Raw genomic sequence first — 19,438 nt, forward strand, 5'->3', positions numbered from 1 at the left:
TTACCCCCTTTCTTGTAGCAACGTTCCACCGCCGTCGCGGGGTCGCTTGGGTCGCTTTCAGCTTGAATTGCCTGACTTTGGGGAGAAGGCGCGAACTGTGTGCCCCGCGCTCAGAAGAACCCCCGCTTCACGGCTGCAGCCCCCCACCCCGCAGAGGGCTAGAAGGATCCCCAGGGGCGCTCTCTGGCTGGCTGAAGGCCTGGACACTCCACTCCACTCCAAGACTTGGCCTCAGAGCCGTGAGGGGCATCTTTCCAACTCCGGGAAAATGAACCCCCCCTGCCCCCGTCGGAGCGGCCACATCCCTGACTGCTGAGCAGGCACCTTTGACGTACCCAGGGCCGGCCCAGGGTAGTTAACTGGGCAAGTAACAGGGTTCACAGGCGGAGCGACGACCGACGTGGGCTGGACACCGCGCAGCTACTGAAGAGGCAGTTCAGAGGTCTGCCCTGCCCCTAGGAGTACCTCACTTTTTTGCTCCAGCGGCCAGGGCCAGACAAGGGACTGCAAGGCCTGGTGCCCAGGGCTCCCCACTGGGCACCTGGGGACACTCGAGAAGAAACCACTTGGGCCCCCTCTCATGTGGCCCTCCTCCATGTCCCTGCATCTGACAGCCCCCACCCCTCAGGCTCCCCCTCCTGCCCCTGTGAGCACCTCACTCAGCCCCCAATTTCCCAAGAGCAGTAAAAAGTATAGAACTGCCTACCAGGGGGGCAGGGAGGGGGCGCAGAGCGGCATGGAGGAGCAGAGCCCGCAGTTCTCAAAACCTGACCCTCCTGCTAACCCAGGAAAGACAGTCTCCCCCGAGATATCAAACAGGACACGCTTGAGCCACTGTACTTTTATTCACATCCTGTATTTTGGCATTTTCCAGAGTAGGACGGGGAGAGACAGGGTGGGGCAAAGACTGAGGCGGGAGGGCGAGGGGGGCTGGCTCCCCATTTCCCTCACATCCCTCCTGGCCCCGCCACACGGGGAGCGCACACAAAGGGGGAGGGGGAGGCACAGAAGCCCCCTTGGTGGAGGAGGCGGCACAAAGCTACACCCACGCCACACACACACACACACACACACACACACGCCCACCCACACCCACGCACACACATGAACAAGCCCGCTCCACACCGGGCAGGCGGGATCACAGAGAAGCAGAGCGCTGTGGGGTCAAGGGCAGGGAAGCAACAGTCTCCTCACAGACAGGCGGCCGGCCCCACCCGCCCCCTCCGACTCCATTCCCAAGGTCTCCCCGGAGCCCCCCCACCCCACGCTTTGCCTGGCCATTCTCTCCTGGCCTCTAGCTTCTTCCCTGCTGCTGGGGACGAAAAGAAAAGGGGTACCGAGCAGGGAGGCGTCCATCCCTCAGCCCCGTTCCTCATGCTGGGCAGTCTGTCCCCGGGGCGCCCTCAGGGCAGGCTCTTAGCTGGCCACTCTCTGGTAGAAGTAGATGTAGCCTAGGTCCTTGGGCGGTTTCTCAGAGGCACACACTTTCTGGTCGTTGTAGATCACCCACCTGGGGAAGGGGGTGGGGAAAAGGGTGAACGACCCAGGCATCCTCTAGTGTGTCTCTCTGATGTGGTCCCTGGACTCGACCCTGGTGGTTCAGGGGCAAAGGCTCGCAACCTTCTCTGCCTGGGCCCCCAAACTCAGCCCAGCTGCCTCCTATCTGAAGGGAGTGTCCCATCTCACAGGGTTGTTTCTACTCTGTGTCTTCGGACCCCTGTGCTGTCTTTACAGCCCACCCCCACCTATTCCTTTAAGGTAGAGGTCAGCAAGCTTTGTCAAGGCCAGACAGGAAATATTTCAGGTTTGCAGGCCACCTGGTCTATGCAACTATGCAGCTATGCAATTTGCCTGCAGCAGCATGAAAATAGCCACAGATGATACATAAATGAATGTGGCCATGGTCGTTAAAACTATTTATAAAAGTGAGTGGCCCAATTCAGCCCTGGAGCCCTAATTTGCCCATCTCTGCCCCTCAGGCTTTCCATAAATTTCTGGTGAATTGTGGCCTGCACCAGGCAGTCCCTTATGTTCCCTCCCACACCCCAGGAATATTCTAGGGTCTTCGAGGATGCCCCTACCCATTCCCCCCACTCCCTCCCCCATTCAGAAGGCACGTGCTGGCCCCTCACCTGCCTTCCTTCTTGATATGGCAGACGTAGTGACCACACATGGTCGAGGTGCCCATGTGACTAATGAAGGCAAAGAGCTGATACTCTAGGGAAGGGGAGAGAGGGCAGAGCAGACAGTGAGGGAGGGGGATGTGTCCAGCAGCTCATGACCAGGGTGGGATTTCAGGGACGGCAGACAAGCCGGGCCCAAGTCTATCTCAGCCTCCCAGGACTCCGGCTTCAGGAGTCACGTCCATGGAAAGAAACTTCTGACTCTGTACCCTCCTGAGAGAAGCAGAGCCGCCTGGCAGTGAAGACCTAGTGGAGCAGACTGGCTAGATTCTCCCCGCGACACTCACTTCCAGGACCATCCCGGACTTTAGGTCCCACTGGTATGGACTCGGAGATGGAGTCAGCAGCCGAGCGGCCCTCCGAGATGTCCATGGCAGCTTCTGCGTCCAGGTCATCAATGTGACTGAAGATCCAGTCCACAGCCCGTTCCAAACTGTTGTTCTTGGGGAGGAGGGAAGTGTTACTTTTTTAAAAAGCAAGGTCAGGGTTGAGAAACCCCAGCGAAGGCCTCTGCTCTTTCATCATAGCCACTCAAGGGTGGAGCCCCAGACTGGCCAAACCACAGGGGGAGTCCTCACTTGCTCCTGAGGGTTGGAACCTCACTCCCGCCCCCATCTTCCCAGCGGACCCGTCCTCAGCTGGGGGCGCCCATACCGTGGCCCGCAGGGCTTTCAGGGCCTGGTCCCGGGAGAAGCCCATGGAGACGATGGTGGTCACACAGTCCTCTGGTGGGGGGTCAGCAGCTGCACTCGTGGAGCCGGGCCCGCTGGAGCCAGGCAGGATGAGAGGGTTTGCAAAATCTGGGGATGGAAGGGGTTCAAGTGTTTGGGGGAGATGCTGGCCCTGCCCACCACCCCACTCCCCGGATCCAGCTCCCCAGCCCTGCCTACCCGGGTCGTCCATGTGTGACATGACCCAGTTCATGGCGGCCTCGGCCCCGCTGTTGCCAGTGTAGTAGACAGCTTTGCGGCAGGCATCCATGGGAAAGCCCATCTCCACTAGCTGGATGATGACCGACTCATCCAGCATGGGCGCTGTAGGGGAGAAGCATGGGCACAGGGGCCTGACTCCTTGGGCCACTCCCTGCCCCTCCCCCAGAGCCTTCCCCAGCTCTCTCCCAACCACAGGTTCCATGCGTTTTTTCCTCCATGGCCTGGCACCTTATTCCAGAACTAAAATGGCAACACAGCCTCATGTGGGGCCAGCACTATCCTCAAGGTCTACAGAACCGAGGCCAGGGGCGCCCCAGGGAGCCCCTTCCCTGTTCTTTCTCCCACAACAGGCTGTTTCCAGAGTATGAGCCCCCGCCCCCGCCTCTAGGCCACGAGGTTACACCCACAGAGGCAATTAGCCAGCGCTGCTCCACCCATACAGAGAACAGTTGGCTGGGGTGCTCTCTCAGTCCTCACGTCCATCAAGAGGGCAGAGACAATTTGAAAGGGAGGACAGAAGGAGCACAAAGGTCAGGGTCAAGGGGTGGCAGGCAGAGAAGACCCCCATCAGCAAGGGAAAGAGACAGGCAGGAAGAAGAGTCACTAACATGTTGGAGAGGAGAAGTGAGGGGAGCAGAAGGAGTCTTCGTCTTCGTTGCCATAGAAACCAAGGCTACCTTTGGGCTCATCCGGAGTGACCAGGGGTGGGGCAATGTCGGGCAGCTCCTCCTCTCCAGGCTGCAGCCCTGTGCCCCTCAGCTGGGAGACGTCTAGCTCCTCGGGCATCTCGATGGACACGTCTAGAAAGTGTACGGCAGGACAAAGTTCACCTCGGCAGATCCCTGAGGCCCTCCTGGGAAGAGCACTCTAGGAATCTCAGGCCCCTGCCCCCATCTTGCTCTGTAATAAGATGATGCGCAGAGCAGGACCCATCACCGTGTGATAAAAATAACCACAGGCTGGGTGGGGGGGTGGGTGGGCAAGTGAACAGGATTCCAGTCTTAGATCTACCACTAATGAGCCACGAGCCAGAGAGGGGTCTCTGACTGTGCCACAGAACGATTCTGTACTTCCATGGGGCTCAACTTCTCTAGGAAATGAAGCCAGTTTTGGGGTTGGCAAAGTCATCAGGGGCCTGTGAGACCCGTGAAAACAAACTGTTTCAAGATTATCAAAATGAAAACATCTTACCAACTGTATAAAACTATGAAAACCGCTTTTGCTTGTGTAAGTCATAACTATAAAATCAAAGAGGTCTTAAACAACAATGTCCTACTGTATAGCACAGCACACTGTACTCAATATCCTATAATAAATCATAACAAAAAATTAAAAAAGGAATATATATGTATTTAATATAACTGAATAGCTTTGCTCTACAGCAGTAATTAACACCATGTTGTAAGTCAATGATACTTCAATTAAAAAAGGTAGTTAAAAAAATTTTTTTAATCAAAGTCTTAATAATGTTTCCCCTTTCAGAGGAAAGCTGAAGAAGCACTAGTTTACATGTCAAGGCCCCTTCTTTTTCTAGCATTTTCTGCGTAACCTCCCTTGCTCGTCCCGGCAACCATACCCAGTTTCTTGGGCACCCAGTCCAAGCCAAAGGTGAACTTCTTGATCTGGATGACCAGGTAGTCAGGGAATGAGGCAAATCGTGTGGTCCTAGAGAAGAGAGAATGGCCTGGTACCCAGAGAAGCTGTCCTGAAAGCCCCACCTGGGTCCAGCCTCTCATAGGTGGAAGAACTAACCACCCTGAAGATAATTTCATATTCCTTTCCTGCCCTGGACAGGCATCAGAGTGTCTGCAGACGAACAGCAGCAGAAGGTAGGAAGTAGGGGAATGGGGGGTTCTTAGGGGCAGGAACAGCAAAGGGGCAGGTGGCTGAAATCTCGGAGACCAAAGCAATTTCTCAGATCTCAAGTTTACGCCAGTGATGGGTGAGCAAAAAGTAAGACTATGTGCTAGAAATCTCAGTTCTGTCCACCACTGTTCCTAAGTGCCCATGCTCTGCCAGCCCTGGGGAAGTGAGCAGACAGAGGCTTCCTGAAAAGTGACCCCATCCACCCCAAGAGAGAAAAAGACTGGCAGGGGCAGGTCAAGGTACCATGTAGCAGTTATCCAAGTCCACTCCTGCCAGGCCCTCTCGGTTCCCCTCAGGCCCCAGGTTACCTGCCTCAACGATGGAAGCCTGAGTTCTGACCACAAAGGGATGACAGAATGCAAAAGAAGCTGACAGCATCTTTGGGATGACCCTGACGGAGGCTGGGACCCATAGGACTTACTTGACAGCGACTGACTTGGCCTGCAGGGCTGTGCTCCAGAAGTCGTCCACCTGCTCGGGGGCGCCGTAGGCCTCCAGGCAGGAGCTGAAGGGCACCTGGGCCCGAACCAGCTCAGGCAGAGGCAGCTTCTCCTCTTCAGCTTGCCGCTTTTTCTCCTCATACTCCAGAAGCTCCTCTGGTGACAGAAGCAGTGGGTGGACCCTTCAGAGGGGCCGAGCCACATCCCCCCTCATCCCTGGCCTACTGCCTCTGAGTCCACGGCTATCTCAGCTCCTCTGCCTCCCCAAACCCACCAGACACACGTCTGCCTGTAACCTGGCCTCTTTCTCAGCACAGCTCAGCTGACCAGCTGTGCGCAAGGTCAATCCCACACCCCGGCCTGGTCGGTAAGCAGGGATACTGCAGGCTCTGCTCCTGAAAGGCACCCAAGCCCCATCGCTGCCAGGCTTCAGACCCCAGGCCCCGGGAGGGTAGCAGAGCACCCACCTTTGTTCATGGCCGCATCCATGGGCACAGGCAGCTGCATAATGTAGTCCACTCGCTGGGTGTACTTCACCTTCTCCGTGGCCAGGCACTTGATCTTTTCCTCCACCAGGAAGCGGAACACTTCGTTAGGATTTTCAGAGCTCCGGCAATTCCTCTATGGAGAAGAGGCAGGGTGGGGAGGTCTGGACAGCCAAGCACTGGGGTGGGGGCCTACAAGAGTCACTGGGGGGTCAGGGAGAGAGGGGAGTGGAAGGGAGAGGGGCACAAAGAGGTGCAGGGATGGGAGAGCAGAGCAGAAACCTTCCCTCATCAACCCGCCAGTTCCGGCCCATCCTGGCACTGCAGGACTGCGTGGGAAAGTGCCTGTACTTTCTTTTTTTAATGTGGACCTCCTTTTTAAAAAAAAGTCTTTATTGGGGACTTCCCTGGTGGTCCAGTGGCTAAGACTCAGCATTCCCAATGCAGGGGACCCAGGTTCGATCTCTGGCTGGGGAACTGGATACCACTTGTGGAAACAAATAAGAGTTCACGTGCCACAATGGACGATCAAAGATCCCGTGTGCTGCAACTAAGACCAGCACAGCCAAGTCAATAAATATTAAAAAAGAAAAAAGGTATTTATTGAATTTGTTACAGTATTGCTTGTTTCTGGTTTCTTGGCCTGGAGGATCCTAGGTTCCCGACCAGGGATTGATACTGCACCCGCCTGTGCTGGAAGGCGAAGTCTCAACCACTGGACCACCAGGGAAGTCCCCTGTACTTTCTTTCTAAGCACTAAGCGCTCGCCTATCATTTTCTTTGGGAGCATCCTTCATCAGGCTGTATGCATAACAAGTGTCCTCAGGTGCAAACGCCACTCTCAGGAAAGGCTCAGTGCTCGGGGTCACTGGGGTGGGGCTGGGCTGGGGCTGACAGAGGAGGAGGAACAGGTGAGCAGCGGGAAGAAGGTAGTGAACTGAAGTGCAGGTAGACAGGAGGAGAATGAATACCCCCACCTTCCCTGTCCTCACCTCCACCATGTTGATAAGGTGCAGGAAGAACTCTTGGGCATCCTGCTGCCGGTTGGTGGAGAACTCGGGGTGACCCTTGCCAATGAGGGCCTTGAACATCCGAGGGGCAATGCCATCTTGGACTTCCTAGGCAGAGTTGGGGCAGCCATTCAGCCGGGGCCCGAGAGGCCACCAAGTGGCCTTCTTTAGGCGCCTCCCAGATGGATCTCAGTTTCCCCACCATTCCAGAGCCTGAGAGGGATGGAGGTCCAGACCCACCTTCTGCTCCGTTACCTGCTCCCCATCACCCGACTCTGGTGCTGGCTTGGAATACTCCCCCGAGAGCAGGCCGTGGCCCAGCTTGGCCCTGTGTCATCACCCAAGAGAACCATTTAGCTTCTGTCTGACACCACCAATCTACCCCTTACCTCCCCAACTTGACCCCTGCTCAAACCCCCTTAGACAACTCTCTTAAATGTGAACCACCTTAGATTCCATGGGAACCCAACTCAAGGCAGACAGCATGCTTGCAAGATCGCAATTGGAAAGTGTCTAGCTGGCCAGAGGCTACACTGTTGCTCACTTCAGGGGGTCATGGAAGAGAAAGAGGGCACACAGGCCCGGCTACGTACACCTGAGTGCTGAAGTCCTGGGTGGGGTCTGTTGGGGCGTTCTGGAAGATCTTTTCCAGCTTATCCACGTACCTGAGCCAAGGGAAGGATCACTGAAGGGGCTGTGGCCAGGCCCAGAGGAAAAGGGAAGGGAGCATTCATCTACCAGTTCAGGGAACAGGTCCCTCCAAAGTGGGGAGACATGTGTTTGACACTTGGGGTCCACGTCTTTCCAGCAATTCGCCTTCCCTCCCCTTCCCAAACAGGTGAGCATACAGGGTACACAAGCCTCTGCCCCAAGACGGAGCTACAGGATGGTAGAAGACACTCAGAAGGATAAATACAGTTCATGTTCTTTGAATAGAACGTGTCGATATGTTCTAAATTTTCACGTGTGTCTCAGGCCTTCATATTTAGACAGGATGCTCACTTCCCTAACCCTAACTTGCCTTTCTTCTGTCTCCATGTCCCAGCCCTCCCCTCTCCCCCATCAGGTGCTCATCTGATGTCACTGGCCCAAAATAAAGAGTACCTGTTGGCCCTTGAGTACATCAGGAGGCCTGGAAGAGCCCTGGGACTGAGCATCTGGCCCCACCAGTGGTCTCATGTATAAGCAGCTTTACAACCTGCTCCTCAGCATGTACCAAGAACCAAGACTGAGCTAGAACAGAGGTCCTGAGGGCACCAGAGGTGGGCACCCGGGGGCTGGCCGCTGGGAGAGAGCTGGGGGTCAGGGCACAGAGCCGGGGGCTGGCTGTGGAGAGAGGGCCTGGGGGCGGGGGCTGGCGGCAGGGGGAGGGAGGACTCACTTCCTCTGGAAGTCCGGGATGCTGAAGAGCACCTGGACCACCGAGTTGAGGTAGCAGCTGTTGCCCAGGTTGCGGATGCCGGTGTAGCCAGGCCCGGACAGCGGCTTGAGCGGCACCGCCGACTCCTGGATCAGCTCCCACTCGCCGACACGCTGGTTCATGTCTATCTCCAGCTCCGTCATTGTCTTGTCCGTCTGCATGGGAGGAGGCACTTCAGACCTGCGTCTTTTTTTCGTTTTAATTTGGCTGCGCCAGGTCTTACTTGAGGCATGTGGAAGCTACTTTCCTGACCAGGGATTGAACCCAGGCCCTCTGCACTGGAAGCACGGGCTTTTAGCCACTGGACCACCAGGAAAGCCCCAGACCCGTGTCTTTTATGTTCTAAAACATAGTCTAGGATGAGAGCCAGCTGGAGAGAGCCTGGAACGTGCTGAATTATGGACCTGGACATGGGAGGCCCATTGGGCATCCTCCAGTGCAAGTTCCGGAAGGCCACAGGCAACCGTCCAGGGGCCCATCAAGCAGCAGGCCTCCACCCACAAGAGGAGATGAAACGAACATGACATCCCCTAGCTGAAGGGTTCCTCCACCCTGAAGCCACCCCGTCTCACTCAGATCCCCACCCCAGCATCGCTTCCTTGGTCCCGGCTGGACACTCTGCGCACAGTCTGTGGTCACTCCCTGACCTGCACAACCACACAACTGACGCCTGCGTCTCATCTGGTAGAAGCCGACAAGCCAAGGACCACCTCTGCCTCATTCAGAGGGACCAGAACACAGTAGGCGCTCAGTAACAGTTGCTGACGATCAAATGATTCTACAAGGCTTTTCACAGGCAGCCCACGAATCCTGGGAACTGGGGTCACCATGGCATCTCCCTCCACCTTGCCGCCTCAGCCTCCGCCTCGGGCAAGGAGGGAGGGCCTGACGGGCAGGGACGAGAGAACCTGAGTGGAGGGCGGTCTCACCTTCTGCATCTTCAGCATGTCAATACCGAAGTGGGACAGGTGCTCGGCCAGGTTGGGATCCAGGACCATGTCATCCTCGTCATACGAGTACACGTCTAGTGTGGGAGGCAGGAGCAGAGTCAGGGGGAGGGCAGTTCAGGCCCCACCCGACCACCGGGCTCACCCCCTGCCCCGACAGGCTTGGTGGGACAGCGGGACGAGCCCAGAGGGCAACGCTCTTGGCTCCCTCAAGCATCAGTGAGGCCTCGAGCCGTTCTTGGATTGGCTGTCAGAGAAGATGCAGTCAACGGGGCGAGGGCTGGAACTGGTTGTGTCTCCACCCAGCAGGAGGAGGTTCGAGAGTGAAGTGAATTTGAAGAAGACTTACTGTCTTACTTACAAGAGAATGACAGTCACCACTAGGAAGGGGACTGGGGTTTTGGGGGGCTATCTGAAAGTTCTGTTTCATCTGCAATATTTTCATTGTTTATCAGGAGACTGGACTCATGTCTTGTTCGTGTCATGTGAAATGAGTAGTGGTTCAGACCCAGTGATGTCCACGTGGAGGGGGCGGGGTGTACCAGCTCCATCAGGGGTGATGGTGCCCAGCTTGACAGCCAGCGGGTAGCCCGTCTCCCGGAAGTGCTCCACCGCGTGGTTGTTGCCCCCGCTGCCGTCGAAGTAGCGCCGGCCACACAGGATGGAGCCGTCCGTGAGGTTGAGCCACAGGTTCTCCCGCATGTCGCACTTGGAGCACTTCCAGCCACTGACCCCGGGGAAGAAAACGAGCCGAGTACAGGTCAGCAGTTTATGGGAGCGGTAGGCGGACAGACGGGGCTCTGCAGCTTCCCCGCTGGTCCGAAGCCTCTCTCATCTCCTCTCCTTGGGACATCCCCTCCCCGAGTCCAGCTCCCCATGAATCTTCCTCCTTATTCTGTTCCTGAGCCTCTCTCCCTCAACTCCCAGGAGGGTGACCACTCACTCCTGCTCTGCGGGTCACACCCCAAAGTGGAGGGGGGCGCGGGGCAGGCCTTACCAGGGAGGGATCCGAGCAGGGTTGTCCAGCTGCTTGAGGTTGAAGGCATGCTTAGACACCTGCCGCACTTCGCCATCCCAGGCCTGCACCTCCTGCTTGCGGGAGGCCGAGTCAGCCGACAGGAGGGCCTCCACCGCACTGGTCACCTGGGGGAAGTAGAGGGTCAGAGGCAGGACCCAGTTCCCAGCCCCACCCGCCCCTTGGTCTTCACCTTTCCTGGAACTTGCCCACCACACTGCTGCTCTGACCCCGCCTGCCCCAGAATCTTCGGTAGGGCGGGAAGGTGTTTATACCCGATCTCTGACAATGTCGGGCAGTCCCCCCAGCCCATCCCGGGCTATCTCCAGGTAATCCGGCAGAATGACGATCTTTACATCCTCATCGTATTCAAACTTCTCCTCGTTGAGGTCAAACCCGCCTTCGACACCTGGTGAGACAAGAAAGGAGCTGGGGTGGGGGGGGTGGGGTAATGGGGAAGGGAGTGCGAGTAGGATGACCACTGCAGGTGGACCCCCCTCCTCTGATACAGTGCTTCACCTTGCCCCCTCCAGGGTCCCAGGGCCACTGACCAGGCCCCTCCTTTGGGGGCTTTCCTAGCACCTCTGAGAGCAGGGAAGACCAGCTCAGGGAAGAGAACAGGATGTCAGTGACGCTCACCGATGGCTAGTCGGGTGGGTTTCTTGCGGGGAGGGTCTCCAGTGCCTGCGGTCGCATCTTCCTCTTTCTACAGTGAGGCAGGAAGGGCACAATCAGCCCCAGCACCAGGGAAGGGACAAACGGACAATGGATGGATGGGGATGGAGTGGCTTAATCTCAGAAGAGAAAGGAGCTAAAAAAAAAATCACACCTGCTGAGTTTTAATGGCCCCAGCAAAAGCAGGTGGGGGGCGGAAATGAGGCCCCTGGGAGGTCAGGACAGGACAGACAGATTCAACCTGGTGGCCCAGCAGGATGAGCCTGAGCGCAGCAGGTCTTGCCTACCGGGCGCCGAGTCCGCCGGAGGTGGAGGTAGACGCGCTGGCCAGTCTTGTTAAAATGCCTCTCCACATATTGTTTTCCAAAGCCCAGGAATGTGTTCATGCAGATGTAGAGGCCACCCTCAGACTCCTGCAGGACAAGAGGCAGGGGCAGAAACACAGGCGGGATGAAGCTTGGCCAGGGGAAGGCAAGACCTGGAGTTAGAAATGGGTGGCTTCCGGAAACAAGGTCTGTCCTCAAGCACTGTGTGGCCTCTGGCAAGTCACCTATTAGCCTTTCAGGACCTGGTACGTGGCTAAGAGTTTCTCCATCCTCCTGTGACTTTGGCAACGGCCAACAAGGACACCGGGGCTGAGCAATGCCTGTCAGTCACCACTCCTCTTTCTTCTTTGAAGCCCTCCAGTCAATGCAAAGAACTCCCCTGATCTCCTTCCTGGATTGAGATCCAGAGTGAGTCGGGATCAACTACTACAGACCTGGGAAGAACTCCATGTCAGACACTGAACCTAAACCAGGAACACCATGACCAACCCCACCTGAGCACCAAGATTCAGCAAACCTTCCAGACTGGAGGAGAAGACATACTAGCATCCGAACATGACATCTAACCCCTGGGCTTGCCAGCAAGATCAGACCTTTCCTTTACCTCGCTCTAACCAGGTGACCAAACCCTGGCCCACATTGGTTTCATCTCCTTTTTCCTGTTAAAGCCTGGCTCCAAGGGACCCATGTGCTGCTTGGGGCTCACAGCTGAACCAGGACCCCATCTGGCAAGGACATGAAGCCCAGCCTTCTCCAGCCACCACCTGGATGCCTCCTCCACCTTGTCCCCCCTCCCGCCCCCAATAACCAAATCTCCAAGAAGTCCCATCAACCTCCAACTTCAAAGCCATTTCCCTTCTGGAACAATCTAGCAACACTTTCTGAGACAGCTAAAATACATAGCCCAGGAAGAAACCAAGGAAAAGACAAGTGTCCACTGTAAATCACAACAGAGGAGGGGACATGGGCTTTCCCCAACCTGAGCGAGTCTACTAGTGCCCTTGTGAAGAGGGCGCTGGAGAAGCGGGAGAAGAAAACTGGAGACAACAGTCTTCTCTCAGATCCAAGCAACAACAAGGCATCTTCTTTCTGGAATTAAAGCCTCAGTGGCCTTGAAAAATTCTCTGCTGGGAATTAAAAATAGGGCAGTTCTCCATCCCATAGATCGCTCTGTACCACTCCTGAGAACTGTGCGGGTTACAAAATTTATGAATAGAGCGTTTCTCATCAGGGAAGTCACATAAACTCTTTCTACCATGAACCCAATTTAAAGATAATCAAATATGCCGGAAGTTGGTTAGCAAAGTCAACCAATGGAGACCTCTTGACAGGGAAGAGAGAAGAAAAGTGTAATGAGATCAAACCCCCTTTTGGATTATTCAAACCATTACTAAGGAGAGAGACAGGAGTATAGAAAGGAAGACTTCTACCATCTGTTGATAATTAAGGAAAAAAAAAACCTTTTCTTCCTGAGAAAGACAGCACTTCACCATCTATGCACTTGATAAACTGGGAGGCCTCTGGGAGCTCTGCAGTGATTAAACTCCTCTGTTGCCAATAAAAGATGCTGATTCCACCAAGGACTGGGAACCCCAGAGTTCTGCTCCGAGCAGCTGTCCTCTTTACATTCTGCCAGAGCCAGACTTCAGAGAAGCAGCATGGTTGTCTGAGGCCCAGATCAAAGCCTAGCAAACCAAGCAACCCACAAATCACAGTGATGACCCTGAAATGGGCCTTAGATCACCCTGCTATACTCAGCACTGGCGATGCGTTAATGAAGCCTTTCCACTCTGACTTGCAGTTTTCCCAGCCATGAGCTGGTCTGGCTGAACACCCTGGGCAGGGCCCACAGCGGCTTGAGGGAGGGGTGGTGAGGGGGGCGGATCCCAGCCAGGCTGCTGCCCTCAGTTCAGGCTCTGGCCTGGCTGGAGGCTTGTGTCTGCCTGACGGTGTCACAGGAAGGCAGAACTGCAGGAAGGGAGGTACCGGGTGGAGCCTGCCAAACGTGAAGCACGGTGTGGGTGGTGGCTTTGTCTAACTAGTCAGGAGTGGGAGTGGGATGGGAAAGAAGCCTTAGTGTCCCCCACGAAAGAAACCGTCTCTCTGGGAATACTTTCCAAAGGTTTCCCTCTGCTCTCTCTGATGGACGGGAGAAAGAAAGGGGCTGCGGCCATGATTCACCTCCAAGGAGAAACGACTAGAGCTTTCCTCTCCTCTTCCCCCCACCCACCCCCCACCCAATGACCCACCTCCCCGCCCCCTGACCATATTAACCATGGGTGGAGGCTCTATAACTCAGTCTGTCTCAGAAACAGCCTTCTTCAAGGCCACTTCCAGGCTACTAGGCGCCTGGTAACTGCAGTCCCCACCCTACTACCCCCAACCCGGGCTCCGAACAGCGGTGGGTGGGGGGGTCGCCCCATCCCTCCTACACGAGACTACAAAACCCGGAGAGCCATGCGCGACAGGCAAGGCCAACTCCCAGGCTTTCGCAGGGGTCCACGTGGGAGATGTAGTCCGGCAACTAGGTGGAGCCTCTAGCTTAGAACGTCAGTGAGGGGAGTGAGCGACTACAATCCCCAGAGTACTCCACGAGACGAGGAGCGGATGGGGCGGGCGCGATGGCTTTCGGGAGTGGTAGTCAGACGACAGCTCGCGCGAATTCAAAGCAACGGCAGGAGTATCGTGGAAGACTACAAGTCCCATGGTGCACCGCAGGGAGGCGGTGGCCCAAGCCTTGCAGGCCCCGGCAGAATGACCAGGGAGATGGAAGTCGTGCTCGCTGCGGCCGTGGGGAATGGGCTTACCGGCGTGTCGAAGGAGAAGGCGCACTCGTCTTTGTGGACCCGGTCTCCAGCCTTGGGGACCCGGATCGTCGGTAATACTGACAGCAGCGCCTCTTCACTCAGCTCCGCCATGACACCGGCACCAGCTCCTCCACACACAGCGGTTCTCACCGCTTCTAGTCCCCCCCCACCCTTCCGTCCAATGAGCACCACTCGTTAGGTGCATGCGCCGAAGGGAAGACGCGCGAGAATGGCAGTTGGACCGAGCCTGCCCGCTAGTGCTCCGCCCTCTGCCCGCCTCTGGACCATCGCCAATGAAAAGCGCGTCTAATGCAATCGATGGTCGAAAGAGCCAATCCCACTCCTCCAGGGCAAAGCGCACGTAGAACAGCGAGGTGGGCCCAAGAGTTTTGCTGCCGAGACTCTGGGACCCTACAGTGCATTCGCGTATCTTCTATTGAAGAGCAGGAGCTGATGGTTGTTTAAACCAGTCAACCCCAGAAACTTTCCTGGGAGACCTGTCCAGTGGGAAAATTAAAGGGGCAGCTGTAGTCTAGGTATTTGAAAAGGGGCTATCCAATGAGGCGGGGTTCGAGAGGGCTAGTGTTGAGTGATTGCTAACTACGTCGACCAATGAGGATTACTATCCTTCTGGCCTTTAAAAAAAAATGTTCGTAACTCCGTCTCCAGCGGGATATGAAAATAATAATAGCGTATTAACTCATGATTCTATTTTTAAATAAAATCACTTCATTTTGAAACCGAAGGTCTCTTACGCGAAGATTAGCATCCCGCAAAATCTCACAACCGGCAGCCCGGTACGGAACAAAACTCCCCTTGGCAAGGAGGCGTCAGCCCGGAGAGTCAAGCCGCTGCCTATTGGCCCCACGGACCCATGATAGACGTTCAGGCAGCCCATTGGCTTCCTTCATTGGAGGCGGGACTGACAGAGACGGCCTATAGGAGCCGGCATTGATTCAGCCAATAGGGTCGGGGCAGGGGCGTGGCGGGAAGTTTGAAACTCAGCTTAGCGTCGGGAGTTGAGGATTGAGCCGCTTTGAACCCAGAGGTGGAATTGGGGCCCGGTAAGGGATTTGAATAAATTAGTGAATAATTTAGAGGGCCCAGCAGGCCCTGAAGGAGTTGCCTTGTCTACTGTATTAGTCATCATCCCCGCAGATACCTCTGGCCCGGCGGCCAGGCCGTTTCTCAGCGGGGAACGCGGGGGAGATCGGGTGGTCTGGAATCAAAGGTCGAACATGGTCACCCTAAGGGCTGAGACCTGAGTCATTTCTCGCAGGCATCCCCTCCTCTCCCGGGCCGGGCCCTGCCCCATCCTATTTCTGCTGGTTACGATGGGCTCAGCTAAGAGCGTCCCAGTCACTCCAGCGCGGCCTCCGCCGCACAACAAGCTTCTGGCTCGAGTGGCGGACCCCCGTTCACCCAGCGCCGGCATCCTGCGCACTCCCATCCAGGTACACAGGGGTGGCAAGGAGGAGGCAGCGAATCTGTCTCAGTTTCGGAGTCGCTGAGAGTCCCACTCCAGTACTCTTGTCTGGAGAATCCCATGGATGGAGGAGCCTGTGGGCTGCAGTCCATGGGGTCGCTGAGTTGGACACGACTGAGCGACTTCACTTTCACTTTTCACTTTCATGCATTGGAGAAGGAAATGGCAACCCACTCCAGTGTTCTTGCCTAGAGAATCCCAGGGACAGGGGAGCCTGGTGAGCTGCCGTCTATGGGGTCGCAGAGAGTCGGACACGACTGAAGCGACTCAGCAGCAGCAGCAGCAGCAGCAGCAAGAGAGTCCTAATCTAAGAGAACTCTCCCTTCCTCCAGTACCCCTCGCCTTTGAGTCCTTATTTTCCATACTCTCAATCCCGGTGAAGTAGGCTGAATATCTGAGGGCCTTTGCAATTCCCGTCTGCAGTATGGATCTAAGGCTACAAACCTGGGAAGGGAGAGTTGAGGGCCCAGACTCATTCTAGCCTTTGGTCCTGACAGGTAGAGAGCTCCCCACAGCCAAGCCTGCCAGCAGGGGAGCAGGTGGAGGGACCTAAGCTGGTCCAGGACTCAGATCCCCGCTCCCCTACCCTTGGCATTGCACGGACACCTATGAAGACGAGCGGAGGTAAGTGTTGGGCCCAATGCTGTCATCCTCCTGCTTTGAACCCACGTCTTTCTTTTCTCAACACTTTGCTGTCTCCCAATGACTTCTCCCAATCCCTCACTGACCAGGGCGCGAATTCTAAGGCCCATGTATCCCTTCCTCCTTGCTGAATGATTTGTGACAGATGGTCACTATCTCATGTCACTTCTCCCCTCCCCAGAGCCCCCAAGTCCACTGGTGAAACAACTGAGTGATGTATTTGAGACCGAAGACCCCAAATTAAGCCTTCCCCCTGAAGCTATCCTGCCCCTAGAGACACCTTCATCTCCTCGACCGGACTTGCCTCTGGGCACCCAGTTTTCCCTTGAAGATCAGGTGCCTCCTGGGAGCCAGACTGAGCTCCCTGCTGAGCAGGTGTTTGCCAAGGAGAAAACAGGACATGCCTCAGAAACGCCTGTGTCCAGCCAGGGCTCAGACAAGCCCTTGCGAGACCCCGAGACTCCTCGATCTTCAGGTACAGAATCTAAGGGCACAGGATGGGGAAGAACAATTGGGAGAACACTCTGGGATAACGTCCGCAGATGGACAGAGGAGGAATAACCTGAAAGCCCCTAACTTTGGCTGCTTGTTTTAATTCCTTACTCACTTGAGGTTCTAAGTGTGTGTGCCTGTGCATGTATGTGTGTGTGTGTTAATTCACTTATGTCATGTCTGACTCTTTTTGACCCTGTGGACTGTAGCCTGCTAGGCTCCTCTGTCCATGGGATTCTCCAGGCAAGATACTGGAGTGGGTTGCCATGACCTCCTCCAAGGGATCGTCCTGACCCAGAGATCAAACCCGTGTCTTGTGTCTCCTGCACAGGTTCTAAGCGCAGCAGGCGGAAAGCAAACAGCAAGGTGCCAGGGAGGTCTCCTCTCACCATCCTGCAGGATGACAACTCCCCCGGGGCTCTGACCCCACGACAGGTAAAGGGCGAGCGGGTGAAAGCTGTTACCAGGAAAGCCAGAGTAATGATGGGGGCCTTTTCCCCACCTGGTCTTCTCTCCCCGAACAGCCTCCTGCCCTCCCTCACCTTGCCCAATCCCTTTTGCAGGGTAAGCAGCCTTCCCTGAGTGAAAACTTTAGGGAGCTAAAGGAAGGGGCTGTTCTGGGAACTGGACAACTTCTGAAAACTGGAGGACGAGCATGGGAGCAAGGCCAGGGTCACGACAAGGAAAATCAGCACTTCCCTTTGGTGGAGAACTAGACCTGCGTGGCTCCAGCACCAGGCCCCCCAAGGGCCTGGCCGTGTTCTGGGTCCTGCCACCCCTTCTTGCCCTGGGAGACTGGAAAGGTTCGTTCTCTTAACTCCCCCTAAACTGCCAACCCTGGGACTCAGAGCTTCGTTGGTTTTCTTTGTGTCTGACATATTTCTGTATATTAAAGCAAGTGATTTTAAGTTATATTTTTAAGTGTTATACCTAAACCATGCACTGGGTCTCCTGTCTGAAGAAAGCCTGGAGGGGGCTTGCATTCCCTGGCCTAACTGTCCCCATGCTGGCACCTCCAAGCCTCATCTACACACCTCCCCTAAATCCCAGTGTTCCCCAGGGTGCTGTCCTTGGCCCTTTCCTCTTTCTGTCCCTGGATGTTTACTTCTGGGGCCTTTTTTTTTTTTTAATTGGAGTATAGTTGCTTTACACTGCCGTGTCAGTTTCTGCTGACAAACTGAATCACAGGGCCTGGCCATGTTCTGGGTCCTCCCACCCCTTCTTGCCCTGGGAGACTGGAAAGGTTCGTTCTCTTAACTCCCCCTAAACTGCCGACCCTGGGACTCAGAGCTTCGTTGGTTTTCTTTGTGTCTGACGTATTTCTGTATATTAAAGCAAGTGATTTAAACAAAATGAATCAGCCATACATATACATATATCCCCTCTTCCTTGGATTTTCTTACAGTTTAGGTCACCACAGAGCACTGAGTGGAGTTCCCTGTGCTATTCAGGAGGCTCTCATTAGCTATCTATTTTATGCATTGCTGTTGTTCAGTTGCTGACTCAAGTCTGACTCTTGGCGATCCCATGGACCGCAGCGCTCCAGGCTTCCCTGTCCTTTACTGTCTCCTGGAGTTTGCTCAGACTCATGTCCGTTGAGTCGGTGATGCCATTCTGCCATCTCATCCTCTGTCATTCCCTTTTCCTCCTACCTTCAATCTTTCCCAGCACCAGGGAAAGTAAGTCAGCTCTTCACATCAGGTGGCCAAAGTATTGGAGCTTCAACTTCAGCATCAGTCCTTTCAACGAATATTCAGGGTTGATTTCCTTTAGGATTGACTGGTTTGATGCGATACACAGTAGTGTATATGTGTCAATCCCAATCTCCCAATTCATCCCACCACCACCCCTTCCCCCCACTTCTGGGGCTTCAACTGTCCTTCACCCGATTTCTGGTAACACCCAGGTCTCTGTACCTAACCCTCACCTTCATCCAGCTGCCCCAGAGGCACTTCAGAGTCAACTTGTCTGAAGTTGAATGTGTCCTCTTCCCCTAAGGTTCCTCTGCCTCCCCTCACCCTGTGAATGACAGCGCTCTCCCCCTGGCTGCCAAACCCTAACCTTGGCCACCATCTCAAGTCTTCCCCTCTGAATATCCCATATCATTGCCCTGGTTCACTTCCTCCTGGTGATTCCGTATCTTTAGTCTCTTTCCCGTCCCTTCCCTCTCCACTCTGTCCTGCCACTCCTGCATTTCTTGCCACCTGCCTTGTACCTTGTTTACCTCCATTCCCTCCAGGCTCCCCCTTCTTCCATTTCATCCACCTACATTGCTATGAGGGCGATGTTCCCAAGAAGCATCACTGATTATTACCACTCTGCTCAAAACTCTTCAGTTGTTCCCCATTGCCTATAGCTTTCTATAGGCCTTTTGTAATCTGATTCCTTCTCAACATAACCTTTCCGTGCAAACACACTTGTACGCACCAAAGGCAGGCAGTGTTGAGCTGTCGTGCAGATCCCAGCCCCCCTCAGCCACCTTCTGCTCCTGACCCATCTCAGGCCTTGGTCCTGAGGCTTGAGTTTCTACCTCCACTCTCCCTTCTGCCTGCAGCTACCTGGTACTCAACCTCTATCACCACACTTGTAATACTTCTTTACTTAAGTGGGACCTGTGTCTTTCCAGAAGAGGAGAGGATGGGAAACAAATATCACACACATACAAGGTGCTACTCTTTATTGCAGGTGCTTGAGGAGAGGCAAGAAGGTAGA

The 19,438-nt window shown here is 55.3% G+C and overlaps 2 protein-coding genes across 3 annotated transcripts; one reads left to right on the forward strand and one right to left on the reverse strand.

Annotated features, from left to right (window-relative positions):
• Positions 1-1,236: 1,236 nt before the first annotated feature.
• Positions 1,237-14,291, reverse strand: USP5 (ubiquitin specific peptidase 5). Of its 2 annotated transcripts, none has more exons than XM_052641425.1 (20): positions 14,107-14,291; positions 11,261-11,386; positions 10,938-11,004; positions 10,574-10,707; positions 10,281-10,426; positions 9,826-10,010; positions 9,266-9,360; positions 8,298-8,491; positions 7,510-7,581; positions 7,157-7,244; positions 6,899-7,024; positions 5,889-6,042; positions 5,403-5,577; positions 4,692-4,780; positions 3,793-3,915; positions 3,074-3,217; positions 2,838-2,983; positions 2,471-2,624; positions 2,133-2,217; positions 1,237-1,510 (listed from the first exon to the last, which is right to left on the reverse strand). In XM_052641425.1, exons 1-20 carry the CDS (start codon positions 14,215-14,217, stop codon positions 1,417-1,419), a joined length of 2,508 nt encoding a protein of 835 aa, XP_052497385.1. In that variant the 5' UTR covers positions 14,218-14,291; the 3' UTR covers positions 1,237-1,416. The 2 variants fall into 2 exon arrangements, with proteins under 2 accessions (XP_052497385.1, XP_052497384.1); XM_052641424.1 differs by having other exon boundaries at positions 1,239-1,510; positions 3,724-3,915; positions 14,107-14,290.
• A 1,149-nt stretch (positions 14,292-15,440) lies between these two features.
• CDCA3 (cell division cycle associated 3) lies at positions 15,441-17,442 on the forward strand. Its single transcript, XM_052640431.1, has 5 exons — positions 15,441-15,560; positions 16,090-16,216; positions 16,416-16,709; positions 17,058-17,161; positions 17,290-17,442. Exons 1-5 carry the CDS (start codon positions 15,441-15,443, stop codon positions 17,440-17,442), a joined length of 798 nt encoding a protein of 265 aa, XP_052496391.1.
• The last annotated feature ends 1,996 nt before the right edge of the window (positions 17,443-19,438 follow it).

Source organism: Budorcas taxicolor, chromosome 5 (assembly GCF_023091745.1).
Source record: "Budorcas taxicolor isolate Tak-1 chromosome 5, Takin1.1, whole genome shotgun sequence".
NCBI classification, from domain to species: domain Eukaryota; kingdom Metazoa; phylum Chordata; class Mammalia; order Artiodactyla; family Bovidae; genus Budorcas; species Budorcas taxicolor.